General features: G+C 42.6%; 1 protein-coding gene across 2 annotated transcripts in view; it reads left to right on the top strand.

Annotated features, from left to right (window-relative positions):
* DNAJC24 (DnaJ heat shock protein family (Hsp40) member C24) overlaps positions 1-12,719 on the top strand; it is a 34,532-nt gene that overhangs the window by 19,896 nt on the left and 1,917 nt on the right. Inside the window, exons 2-3 of one of the 2 annotated variants that reach the window (XM_018081841.2) lie at positions 2,826-2,964; positions 12,317-12,382. In XM_018081841.2, the coding sequence (XP_017937330.1) occupies positions 2,826-2,964; positions 12,317-12,382 (205 nt within the window). Of the gene's footprint in view, positions 1-2,825; positions 2,965-12,313; positions 12,383-12,719 lie in introns of both variants that reach the window. The other variant, XM_008931479.3, reaches the window with a different exon arrangement.

Raw genomic sequence — 12,719 nt, 5'->3', positions numbered from 1 at the left:
ACAGGTATAATAAAGGAAAAATAGCTTGGGCATCTATCTCCAACCTTCTTCCTTTTCCCTTGCCTCTGTTGGACTTGGGAAAAGATCCTTTATTGTTTTTATGAAGTCCTATTAAATAATAACGTGTTAGTAAAAATTATTTTTGGACACAGTGCTCGGGATGAGTGCTCAGCCAAAAGCTATTTTTGTGGAAGTGTTGCTGCTTAAAATTGTCACCCATATGCAGGTGGGAAGATTGAAATGCATCCAGTAACGTGGCTGAGAGCGTTGCTCGGGCGGTGGGCGTGAGTGACACGGAGATCATTTGCACAGCTTTGGAGAAGTGATATCACAGGAGACACCGAGGGGCTCTAACATTTGGAGTAAAAATTTACAACTGGCTGCACGGAGGGGGAGATGAGCAGTAGCTCAGAGTGAGTAGAAGGAGGTAGGTGGAGTAGAAAACAGGCCTGTCTGCTTTCATTACGGAGCTCGTGCGCGGCGGCGGCCGAGATTAACCCAGAAATATAAGGCTGGATGGGAAAAGGGGAGGAGACCAGAAACGTCCATCATGTGTCAGCTCCCTCAACACCAGAGCAAACCCCTGGCTCTGCTGAGGCAGCTGCTCTGGGAGGAGAGGGAGCAGCACCCCAAGCAAGAATGTGGTGATCAAGAGGGAGGGAAGAGACAAAAAAAAGAGTGTGGCCAGTTGATGTCTGAAGGGTTAACGGAGGACATTCGAGTGCCCCCTCTGAACTTCAGTCCTCTGTGTCTGAGCTGGCTGAACAAGGTCTGAAACAACTGCAGAGAGGACACCTCATTGGTTGTCTTGGAGAGGAAAGAAGGGCATGGGAAGTTGAACCAAGACTGGATTTTTGCTAGAAACAAGCGTTCTTGGCTTTTGATCAGTGAGCTGGAGAGTAGGAAAAGAGAGTCAGTCAGAGCAGGTACATAAATTCAGATGAAATGGGATCACTGGGATTGGAAAAAAAAAAAAGGAGGAGGATTAGAGTAAAATAGCTGAGGTTTGAGGATTTTTCTTAGTGTAGGTATAGTCTGCTAAAGGCATTAGATGGCAATAGAGGAAAAAAACCCAACAGAGGAAGGAGCAAATAAGTTCAGAAAGCTTGGAGACCAAAATGGAGACAAATAGATAGATAAACATAGAAATGTGTTTTAATTAGTAGGTTCCCTACAATGTAGTTGACACTAGTTACATGAAATTGTATCTTTCTAATATAAAACAAAGATTTTAAATTTGCCAAATCTATAGGAAAGGAGTTAAAAGCTAAACCCATCAGATGAGGTTTTGGTACAACAAAGGAGAAGTGTGACCAATTTTGTGGGAGTGTTTTCTCAACGTTCTTGGCAGGAGAGAAGCCAGTATTCCTAGTTCTGTTGTGGGCAATTGGTCAGTAATGTTTCCATGTATTTGTAAGAAGCTGATCTGAGGAGCTGTGGTCTTTGTGGCCAATCCAAGCATCTGAGTGTTATCTATTTAGCATACAATGACTAAATGCAATATCCAAATGTTTTTGGTTTTGTTTGCACCTTAGACTTTTGTCATCTTCAGTTGGGAAGATAGAAAAGGGGTCCCTAAGAGATGAACCTTTGTGGATCACAACTGTACTTCAGCCATATTTTCAGCAAGTGTGAGGTTCAGTCTCAAATACAGAGAAGTGGTCCTTTTACATTTTGGATTTTATCAAGCACACATGATATTAGTACTCTCTTCTTTCCTTTCCAAAATTATTCATAAACTAAATCAGAGAAATCAATTTAATCAGAAATCTGCTTAAACACTTGTAGAACAGATGTTCTAAGTTTCACTACCCCAACTGGTGTCAGTATAAAGGGTGGTTACAACTCCAGGATAAGGGATATCTTGGTTTATAACACACTTATCAGCTGATAGGCATGATTATATTGCAACTACCTCATTTTAAATGCTGATTCCTGTTGGTCCATCACTTAGACTGAGCAATTTAAAATATCCAAAAAGATTATTGGCATTGAATTAAAGCTACAGGACGATGGAGCTTTGAGGGTTCCTTTTCAGTAGACGTTTGAACTACAAGTCAGAGTGTTCTGCTCAGAGCAAATGGTAAAGAAAATGTGTTACTATTTTAATTATTATTGCCTGTTTAACGCGGGATTTCTTGCAGCCATGTCCTTGAATAACCATTTCTTAACTAAAATGACACAATTCTGTAACCAGTGATCCGTGACTTTAAATATTTGGAAGGGCTATTGATTCGCTGAACTGGAAGAAATTAAAGATGTTGAAGCATATTTTCAAAAGTAAAATTACGTGTAATATAAATTATATTTGATCATGTATATTTTATTTACCATTTAAGTCACAAAAAAAGCTCGGCCCATGTAATGCAGCATTCAGTTTATCTGCAATAGCCTTAACTAAACACTGGTGGGTTTGTTTAAACCAGCTCTGTGTGGTGGGACCAGAGCTCCCAGCACCTCCAGCACCTCCCCTTGCTCCCGTGTCGTGGTCCTCTGCAGGTACCTATCTCTGCTTGTGGTAGGTAAATTGCCCATAAGACCAACGATTCCACCAGCAAATTATCCAGAAAATGCCGTCGGTGCTCGTGGTGACATTTGTGCCACTGGTGGTTCCACTGCCATTCCAGGGGCTGATTAAATTGGCAGCTTCCTCTTGTGCCCGGCGCCGTCGTCCCCCTTCCTTTGGCACCTCAGCCCAGACCTTCTCCTCTCCTCTGTCCTTCTGACTGAATATCAAATGTGTTATTGATTGCTGCTCTCCCACCCTCCTCACTTCCACTCCCCTCAACTTTTTCATCTTTTTTTTTTTCCCTTTTGATTGGCAGTATCACCCAGACAAGCAGGAGGCAGATGTGCCGGCAGGAGAAGTGGAGGAGCGCGTGCAGCGGTTCCTGGAAGTTGATCAAGCGTGGAAAATTCTAGGGAACGAAGAGACAAAAAAAGAGTATGACCTGCAGCAGCGTGGTAGGTTCCTGCCAAGGAGGGCTGTAGTGGCAGCAGCTCTTTAAATAAGCAGGGGCTGGGAGTGGTAGGTAGATGGTATTTTAAAATGCTGTCTAGTGCTGAACCAAATGTTTCTTTCGCTCTTGTCCTACTTTCCAGCGTGGAAATCCATTATTTATAGCTCTTGCTCCACATACATTAGCTACTGAAACCACTGAATGGCTTCCAACAAAACGTTAGGGGGCATTATTCCTAATGGCTTGGATTATTGTGAAATGTATACTGATTGCAGGCCTTAGCCCTTTTTATTTTATGAAGGTAGCTTCATTAATTGTTCTTACTTTCAAGTCTTGTGCTCCATTTTGTTGCAGTGTCTTAGATATGCGTTAATCCAAGTGTTCACTGCGTGTGGGTTTATAACCACTCCTGAATCATTAGGACTCATTCTTTTTCGTTGTGTCTGTGTTACAGTAGCTTTCATAATTCATTTGTAGTCTAAACTAGTCCTTTTAAAACAGGTTTATAAATAATATTCCAATATAACACATTAACTAGGCAGCTCTAGCATGCATTTCTTTTTGTACCTCTCAGAAAATAGCTTCTTAAAACAGTGACAGGCTGTTGTGAGAAAGAAAGGGGGGAAATGTAGGTCAGGTCTGTCACACATGGGCTACCATTACATGAAGTGATAGGCTGTCTTTCTGCTCTGGCCTCAGGATAGGAGTCCCTCAGCCTTCCATTAGAACCTTCAATAAATGTATATCCACCCTACATGTTAATGGGGGGAGTCAATAATAGTGTCTTGCCTGTGGGGAAAACACTCGGTCGCACTCGGCAGCAACACACTCGGCTCCAGCATTGACGTGTAGCCACCACCACTTCTGAATGTGTCTGATAAAAGCCCACTGTCTCTGCAGCTTGTTATTGAATTCTCTGCCATTGTCCATTGGCACACCATCAGACCTTTCTCTCTTGTGCTGATTTTTTAACTCCCCTGCCGCCGCGCGGGCCGGGCCTCGGAGACACAAAGCCGTAGTCATCCCGCAGATATGCATCGCTGCGGGAGAAAGAGAGGGACACAGAGCTGGATATCCACGGGAGGAATCCTCCAGTTAAATCATCTTGCACTTCAGGCTTCCTGTGGCTTTGGGAAAAGAGGGGGGGCAGGGCCAAAAACAGAGTCGTCGAATAAATGTTTTAGAAGAACGGAAAAAAAATTGGATCTTGGGCTAATTTGTTATGTGAGCAGACTTGGATAATTTTTTCATCTCAGTTATTTTTCATCTCTGTGATGCCAGAACAGGAATTCCTCCTGCCCAGTGCTCTCATCCTGTTGTACTCTTAGCATTGTAATGCTGGCTGTGTCTTCTGTTTTCACAAATTGTACATGCACGGGGAAAAAAGAAATTAGAGATTAAGTGAGGAGTCTTTTCTGTATCCAGTGAGTTTTACCGAAAGCTTAAATCCAGACTATGAAGTTCCATTTTGCTTGGGTCAGGTTAATCCACTGAAGTAGAGCTACATCAAGATTTTAATCAATTAGTTTGTTTTCCCTTGGAATTTAAGGACATTGCTATAAATTAGTTTTGACAAAACTTATTCTAGAGTAACTTGAAGATTATCAATAGTTTCTGAGATTCTTTTGCATCCAGATGAACTCTTCAGAAAACCATCTCAAGATTCTGGATAAGAGACTTGGTTAATAGTCTCTTACAGAAATAAAGAAAACAAATTGTACCTTTATTTTTGCCAATATTTGGTAATGGGATGGTAATGGGATAGATGTGTTTTATCCCAGAGGGTCCCAGTGTTCCAGACTGAGCCACACATAACATACATGTGCAGCCTCCCTGCATTCTTTCCAGCATGTTCCCTGGCAGCAGAATGATGGTGAAATAAATTCTAGTTCTTTGAATGCCTGTCAAGCTGCTTCTGAAGTCATGATTCTAGACAAATTCTGTAGACACTGCCATAAAAGCTCACAGAAACAAAGGGATGGAGACAGCAGCTAAGGGGAATAGTGATGAGAGAGATAATACAGCAGGTTAGTAAGATGCAAAGGAAGCCTAGGAAGGAGGATCTGAAGGATGCCAGAGTGTGTGTGTGTGGCTGCCCATCAGCAGGAAGCTCTTTGCACTGGAGTCTTTTCCCCATTTCACAGTTTGTTTATTTGTATGTACCTTCTTGTGCTATACTAACTAAATCTTAATTACTTGGCTCAGAAATCCAGTAGCCAGAGAAGTTCCAAGAAGCTGAAATTCTGTGGGGCTCTATGGTTTTAAATTTTTTTGTTTGAATTGCTGAGAGTAACAAGTGAATGTGCTTTTATATCTTAATACTACTTTTCTCTGAAGGTTTCCCAATAATCTCCTAATTTTTTTGTGCCTTCAGGCCACAGTATCAAACGGGAAGGGACAAACCACAAACTGTGTAGAGGTTTGGCTCAAATATTTATCCAAGCATTTCTGATCTAGAAATCTTACTAGAACTGCCTCTTTGTATGTGGGAAAACTTTTCCAATTCATTGTTTTGTCATATAAGAATTATAATGGGGAATCTTGCAGTCCCTGTGAAAAATTTGGAGGGTGGAAGAAAAACTGTGTAACAATTTACCTATTAAGAATAGACTTTTTTTTTTTTGTCAACAAATTTTCTTCTCAGATTTTTCCAATCTTTGTTTGGTATCCCATTTTAAAAAAGATGAATATGCAGTTAAAATCAAGCTTGACACTGATCATTACCAAAAGGTTTTCAGTGACTGGAAAAAACCCTGTTTTACAGTTTCATATTAGGAGTCATCTGAACCCTGAAAGTTCATGCTTTTGGGACACAGTTGGAAAGAAGAAAAACTTCTCACGGAATCAGAGAATCATGTAGGCTGGAAGAGACCATCCTAGGTCATCTAGATCCATCTCCTACTTAAAGCAAGTCCATGGAGCAGTTGCTCAGACCTTCTCCAGCCTGGTTTTTAGTGTCTCCAAGGATGGAGCTTCTCGAGCTGCTCTGGGCAGCCTGTTCCAGTGCTGGAACACCCTCAGAGTAGAAAAACAAACCCCCAAACCAACCAAAACATGTTCTTCTTCTATCAAGGCAGATATAAGGACTCTTCCTGCAGCTTGTGCCTTTCCCTTCTCATGCTTCCTCTGTGCACCTCTGAGAAGTCTCCTCTCCACCCTGCTCTGTAGCAGCTGTGGGGAATGAGATGCCTGTGTTCCTGTGTGATGTGTCCCAGCCCCTGAGCGGGCTGGCAGTCCAGTGAACTCACTCCCATGTGGCAGGGCTCTGGACTGGGGACACCAAAACTGGACACAGGATTTCAGATGCAATTTCTTCAGTGGAGAGGGAAAAAAAAATCCCTCCCTTGACCTGCTGGCTCTGCTCTTGCTCAGCCAACCCCGTGTGGGGTTGGCCTTTGCCACAGGAGTGCCCTGCTGACTCCTGTTGAGCCTGAATGTCCATCAGGACCCTCTGGTCCTTGTCTGGAAAACTGCTTTCCTGCCAGCTGTCTCCTGGTCTTTACTGGTGCAGGTTATCCCATCCCAAAAGCAGGACTTAATCTTGGTTGAACCATTTGATGTCCCTGCCAACCCACTTCTGTATCCTGTTGAGGTCCCTCTGAGTAGCAGCCCCACAACTTTTGTGGGGTTTTGTTGACTTATGGACAAAGGAGCTGTATCTAAACACTCACATTTTTAAGATAATAATACGAGTTAATTTTATGATTTAATTATTAATGATGAATTTTTATGTTTTAATTATTAATGATTGAATGATTAACAGAAAGGTCACAAAATTAAATCAATAAATCAGTGACTTAGATTAATTTCTGATGATTAATGTAGCAAATAATTCAAAGCTAGTGATGGGATTGACACTAAAACCAGTTGCTTTGCATATGATTTTGGGTGGAAAAATTTAAGAATCTAGGGGGTTTTTCCATGTATGGCTCTCGTGAGGTTCTGTGAAGGATAATATGTTTTCACATGCTGATGGACACAGATGTCCATAAATCATAGAAGGCCTGGAAGGGACCTTGAAGACCATGCAGTTCCAACCCCCCTGACATGTGCAGGGACACCTTCCACTAGCCCAGGTTGCTCAGCCCCCCATCCGACCTGGCCTTGGACACTTCCAGGGATGGGGCATCCACAGCTTCTCTGAGCAACCTGTGCCAGGGCCTCCCCACCCTCACAGGGAAGAATTTTTCCTAATATCTCATGTAAACCTGCTCTCTCTCAGTTTGAAGCCATTTCCCCTTGTCCTGTGCCCTCGTAAAAAGTCCCTCTCCATCTTTCCTGTGGGCTCCAAGGGTTTACAGGGTGGGGGGCAGAATCACCAGGAGGAGTTTTCACATATCTGCACGTGCCTCCTTTTGATTTTCAGTTTTTAAATTGCACTTCTAAAATTACACGTTCCAGTGTAATTTTCCTTTTGCTCTTGTGTAATTTTTTAGGCATAAGGAATTGCAGGAATAACTGGAATTGCCAGTGTTGCAGCTTGTGCCAGTTGCCCCTGAGAATGGATCTGCTTCCATCCTCTGTATCTTCCCATTAGGCAGCGAGGCACAACAAAAATTTCATAGTTAAGCTAAAATAGCTCATTTTGCAGGATCTGCTCACTAATCCAGCTTTCTCTGACCATACCAGTGGTTTTTCTGTGTGCTAGGTTATCCTCTGTAAGTGACAGAAGTGTATATTCCTTCTCCAGCCTTGGATTTTACAGCAGTAGACCCTCAGCTGGAGTACAAGCCTTTTAACTCTCTGGAGTTAAATCTCATCTGCTACAAGTGAAGCAATATTTTTTTGGTATTTTTATAACAAACGTATCTTTTTGTTATGAAAATTCTCAACACATTGTTTTCATTTCAAATTAATTAATATGTAATTATTTTAAATTAAGTCAAAAGACTCAAATAATTGTTAAAAAACTGAAAAGCCTTTAGAAAATATTGACTTCTGAAAACATAGAAGTTTTGAGTACTGTAGTGATTTTGATGCTGAGCAAATACCATGAATGGTATTTGACTGACTACAAATCTTGAACTTCTTTAATTATTTGTTTGGTTTGAAAAACAAATCCGAAGAATAAAGAGCTAGAAAAATCTTTCAAGTATTATGACTATTTTTACTATTACCATAAACTGTTAAAGGGCTTAAATTTCCATTTACTGCTAGCAACCCTTTCCCTAAAACTCAGCCTCAAATAGCCCAAGAAATATTTATTGTATCCTCAAGTGAAACTTAAATACCTTTCCTCTTTTACACTTTCTGAATGACCCAGCAAGGGCTCTAGTAAAGCTTTACTGAACCAAGCTGCTAATAGTTATTTAATGTTGTTCTGTAGCCTGAAAGAATCTCAGTAGATTTTCCCTTTTAATCTCTTTGAATTGCAGGCTCATAAACCTCTCTGATGAGCCTGCCAGTGTTTTCTTAGATCCTGCAGTTGAGACAATGGAGCTGCAGAATCCTTTCACCTCTTGTTGTCAGACAAATGCAATGGATGGCAAAGCCAGGCAGGCTGTGCTGCTGGGGAATTAAAGTCCCTTTCAGGAGTTGTGCTGGGTGAGCAGGACTCCACATTTTCCCCTGTGTGTTCAGGGGTGTGTTTCAGAAGGTACAACTCTGAGCTGATGTCACCTGTGAGTCAGCCCATAACTAGTGGTGACAGTGCCAGTCTCAAATAACCCTCTCTGACAAAGGAGTGACAATGGGACACCAGGTTATTTCAGAGAACCCCTAAGGAGGGAGTTGTGGTTGTAATAACAGTGGTGTAGGTGAAATAAGGAAGGGCACAAGAAATAGGAGTCGCTGTGAGAGCCATTAGGTCGGATGTTCTGCTTGTAAGCTCCCCAAACTCATATTGGGCTGTGCCTCTGCTTTTCAAGAAGTGGCCACATCTGTTTTTTGTTGCCTTAAGGTGTGTTAGATTGGGTAATGTATTTACTAGATCTAGAAAATAAAAAAGCTTCGTCCAACTCTGGAAAATATGTTTCTCCTGCTTGAACCAGACGGGTAAATAAATGCAGTGTGCAAAACTGCCTGACAGGAGCAGCTCCTGGATTATGTGTGAAGTCAAGTCAGGAGTACTAATTGAAAATTTACATCTTTTGAGATAACCAGTGAGATTGTCAGACTTCATAGAATCACAGAATATGCTGAGTTGGAAGGGACCCATCAGAATCATTGAGTCCAGCTCCCAGCCCTGCACAGGACACCCCAGGAGGCAGGGGTGCCTGAGAGTGTTGTCCAAACACTCCTTGAACTCTGTCAGGCTTGGTCCTGTGACCACTGCCCTGGGGAGCCTGTTCAGTGCCCAACCACCCTCTGGGGGAAGAACCTTCTTCTAATACCCAACCTAAACCTCCCCTGGCACAACTTCAGGCCATTCCCTTGGGTTCTGTCACTGGTCACCACAGAGGAGAGATCAGTGCCTGCCCCTCCTGTGCCCCTCACCAGGAAGTTGTAACTGCAATGAGGTCTCCCCTCAGTCTCCTCCAGGCTGAACACACCAAGTGCCCTCAGCCACTCCTCACATGGCATCTCCTCCAGACTCTTCACCATATTTGTTGCCCTGCTGTGGACACTCTCTAATAGCTCTGTGTCTTTCTTATGTTTTGGTGCCCAAAACTAAACACAGGATCCCAGGTGAGGCCACCCCAGTGCAGAGCAGAGCAGGACAGTCACCCCCTTTGACTGGCTGGTGATGCTGTGCCTGATGCCCCCCAGGACCTGACCATTGGATGAGGAATAACAATCTCTGTTCAGGCTGGGAATTGCGAGAAGGATTAATTTTGCCTGTTGGTTAGGGGTTTTTTATTTTCAAAACTACAATGGCAGTGATGAATTAGAAAAGCTTTGTTGATTTTCTGTTCCCTGGGCTTCATATTGTATCATGTTTGGAATAGAAGAGAGAGCAAACTTTTCCTCAGCCACCTTCTTCATTGCTTAAAGGGTTGGACTCGATGATCCTAAAGGTCTTTTCCAACAGAAATGATTCTGTGGTTCTGTGATTCACAAGTTACTTTACCTGAAGTATGTTGTCCTCATGACTTTGCATTGCAACCAGTTCTCTTCATGCTGGCACAGGGACCATCTGCCCTTTCTGTATTTTCTCCCAGCAAGGCATGACCCAGACCTCCACCACCAACCCCATAAAAGTTGTTCTGAGTGAAATCTTTCATGAATTCCAGATAGGAAACCCTGGGAGGTTTCCTACCCTAGCCAAAGGTAGGTAGGTAGGTAGGCAAACTTCATTTTGATCTCTGCTTTTTTATTGTTTTCTTCCTCAAAGAAAAGGAGGAGAAATGTGCTTTTTCCAAGGCCTGGTGGAGGAAAGGCCTCAGACTGGTTTTGTGGGTGTTTTCAGGATATCCACCATTCCAGTCTTCCTGTTCTGTAGCTCATACCAGGCAAACTCCCAGAAATATTTAGCATGAGATAAGACCATCTGACCTTTTATTGTACTTTCAACATCTCATGCAGTTAACTAATATTCTGATCAGGTGTGAGGAAAATGTTGTTGCTCCACATAACTGCTGGATCTTCCCGTTTTCTTTCATCATTACACCCCTGCTTTTCCCCCCTTTCTTTTGACAGCAGTAAAGTATTGGGTCTGAGTGGGTTAATTTTCTTTTCACTGTGACTTTTTCCTTACAGGTGTTCAGCAAAGGTAAATCAAAGAGGCTGTACTAATTCTGCCATTATTTCCAAAGTGTCTCATTTGTTTTAATCACCTTCATCAAAACTAATTTAGATGAGGCTCGTTCTCAAGGACATGTAATGTACATCTCAGTTGAAAATAGAACAGTCAGTTGGTTTTTGGTGATGAAGAAGGAAACACTCCATTTCCTGATCAGACAAAAGTTGGAGATGGGCAGTTTTGGGGGCTGTTATTGGAGGAGGGGGCTGCAAAGTCCTTTAGTTCTACCTTTCTGCCCAGAGCAAAGTTACACAGAAGCAGCTGGGAAGCATTTAGAATCCTCTGCAGTGTAATGCTGAGGTTGGAAAATCTCTTGGGAATTAAAATAACATAACCTGGGCCTCTGACTTTTTCAGCAAGTGCTCAGTAAGTAGTTCTGGAATAAATTCTTTCCCTGCCAACTTTTCCTAGAAAGCCATAGAAAACCCTGGATGCTCTCGAACGCTCCATGACATTAAATGGGCTTAAAAACTCACTGGTCCAGGAGAGGGAACACCTTCCTCCTCAATAACAACCTCATTTAAACCTCAGATAAGCACCAAGCTCCTGAGTCCTGCCAGACCTGAGGCATTTCTGTGGATGTGCTGAAGATCAGCTCTTTAAACTACAGCATTGGGGGAGCTGGAGCTTTCAGGTGTCAGGCAGCAGCTGGGAGGGTCTGTGTAAGGGGTTTATGTCTTTTACTTTTTAAATTTTACCTTTTATGGCTTCACTTGTAACTCTGTTGACAAGATCTCACATTATCAAGCTAAAGAACTTGCTGTGAACTTTGTAGGTGACATATGAGTGTGCTGATAAATGGAAAAAAAACCCAATTTGTATTGCACACTTTGAATTTCATGCTGTGAGTTGCATTGTACACTTCCCATTTCAATGTTGGAAGGATCTAGGGGATCAAGTGGCAGCAGATCTCACAGGTGCAGCCCAGAACTGACCTTCTCTCTGTGCTGAGAGACTTTTATTAGAAAAGAACACTTGGACTAGTCTTCCCCTACAAGTGTTTTTCATTTATCTTTTGTAAGGAGTATCTTTTTGCAGGAATCTCAGTGGTGTTCTCATCCACAACATTCACTTGGTGCTTATTGGAGGTTTTTATGTGGCTTCTCCTTCCTAAAGAAAAGAATGAGTTGCCTAAGGAGGCTGTGAGGTCTCCATCTGTGGAGATGTTTAAAATGTGACTGGATGTGGTCCATCCCAGGAAACCTGTTCCAGCTGCCCCTGCCTGTGCAGGAGGGTTGGAGTGGGTGATCCTGAGAGGTCCCTTCTGGCCTCAGCCATTCCATGAATTAGTAAAAACTGCAGGTAAGGAGACATTTCAGCTCATGGAACTGGAGTTACAGGCCAGGCTTTTGAAGGGCATTGACATCCCAACAGAAGTTTGCCCCTAATTTCACAGTGTTGGGAAGTGCAAAAGTACTGGTTTCAGTGTCCTAATTCAGTGATATATCACCACCATTTACTTCTCCTGGTTACAAGAGGACATTTTCCAGCCTGTGCAGATACATGGAAACTAAAAGTTTAGAGAACTGCATTTTTAACTCATACTGTGTCTGGGTGTGACTCTCCAGCAGGAACCAGATTGACTCTCAGGTATATAAAACTCTTAATTTATGAGGAAGAAATAAGGACCTGTATGTTGGCAGGATTGAACACTGTCATGTTTGCTTTATAGCAGATAACCTGACAAAAGAATGGCCACTTCATGAACAAGTTTACCTTGAGGACATGTCCTGGAATGAAGGTATGAATGTGCCTTACTCTCCTTCCAGTGCCTTTCACTGTCACTGCAAATGTTTTCTGGTTTTTCTGTACCTTACACCCTTGTTGTCTTACTGTAAGTTCTGCTTTCTCTGGATTTCCTCAGATAAAGCTGGTTTGCTCTCTGAGATGACCTGAATTGGAACTTAACTTCCTGTGACACTTGTTTTACATTCCTGCTCCATCTCTTCCCCCCATCCTCACCTGCAGTACCACTTTTCACCCCTTGTAGTATAATTGAGTCATTAGATTCTTCCCAAGCCCCTTGTGCATCTTCTTGCTCTTTCTGTGATGGTAGAATGCAGGTGTTTCCATACAGG

Source organism: Manacus vitellinus, unplaced genomic scaffold (genome assembly GCF_001715985.3).
Source record: "Manacus vitellinus isolate BGI_N305 unplaced genomic scaffold, ASM171598v3 scaffold_57_pilon, whole genome shotgun sequence".
Classification (NCBI taxonomy): domain Eukaryota; kingdom Metazoa; phylum Chordata; class Aves; order Passeriformes; family Pipridae; genus Manacus; species Manacus vitellinus.
This window is presented reverse-complemented; position numbering and strand designations above follow the sequence as displayed.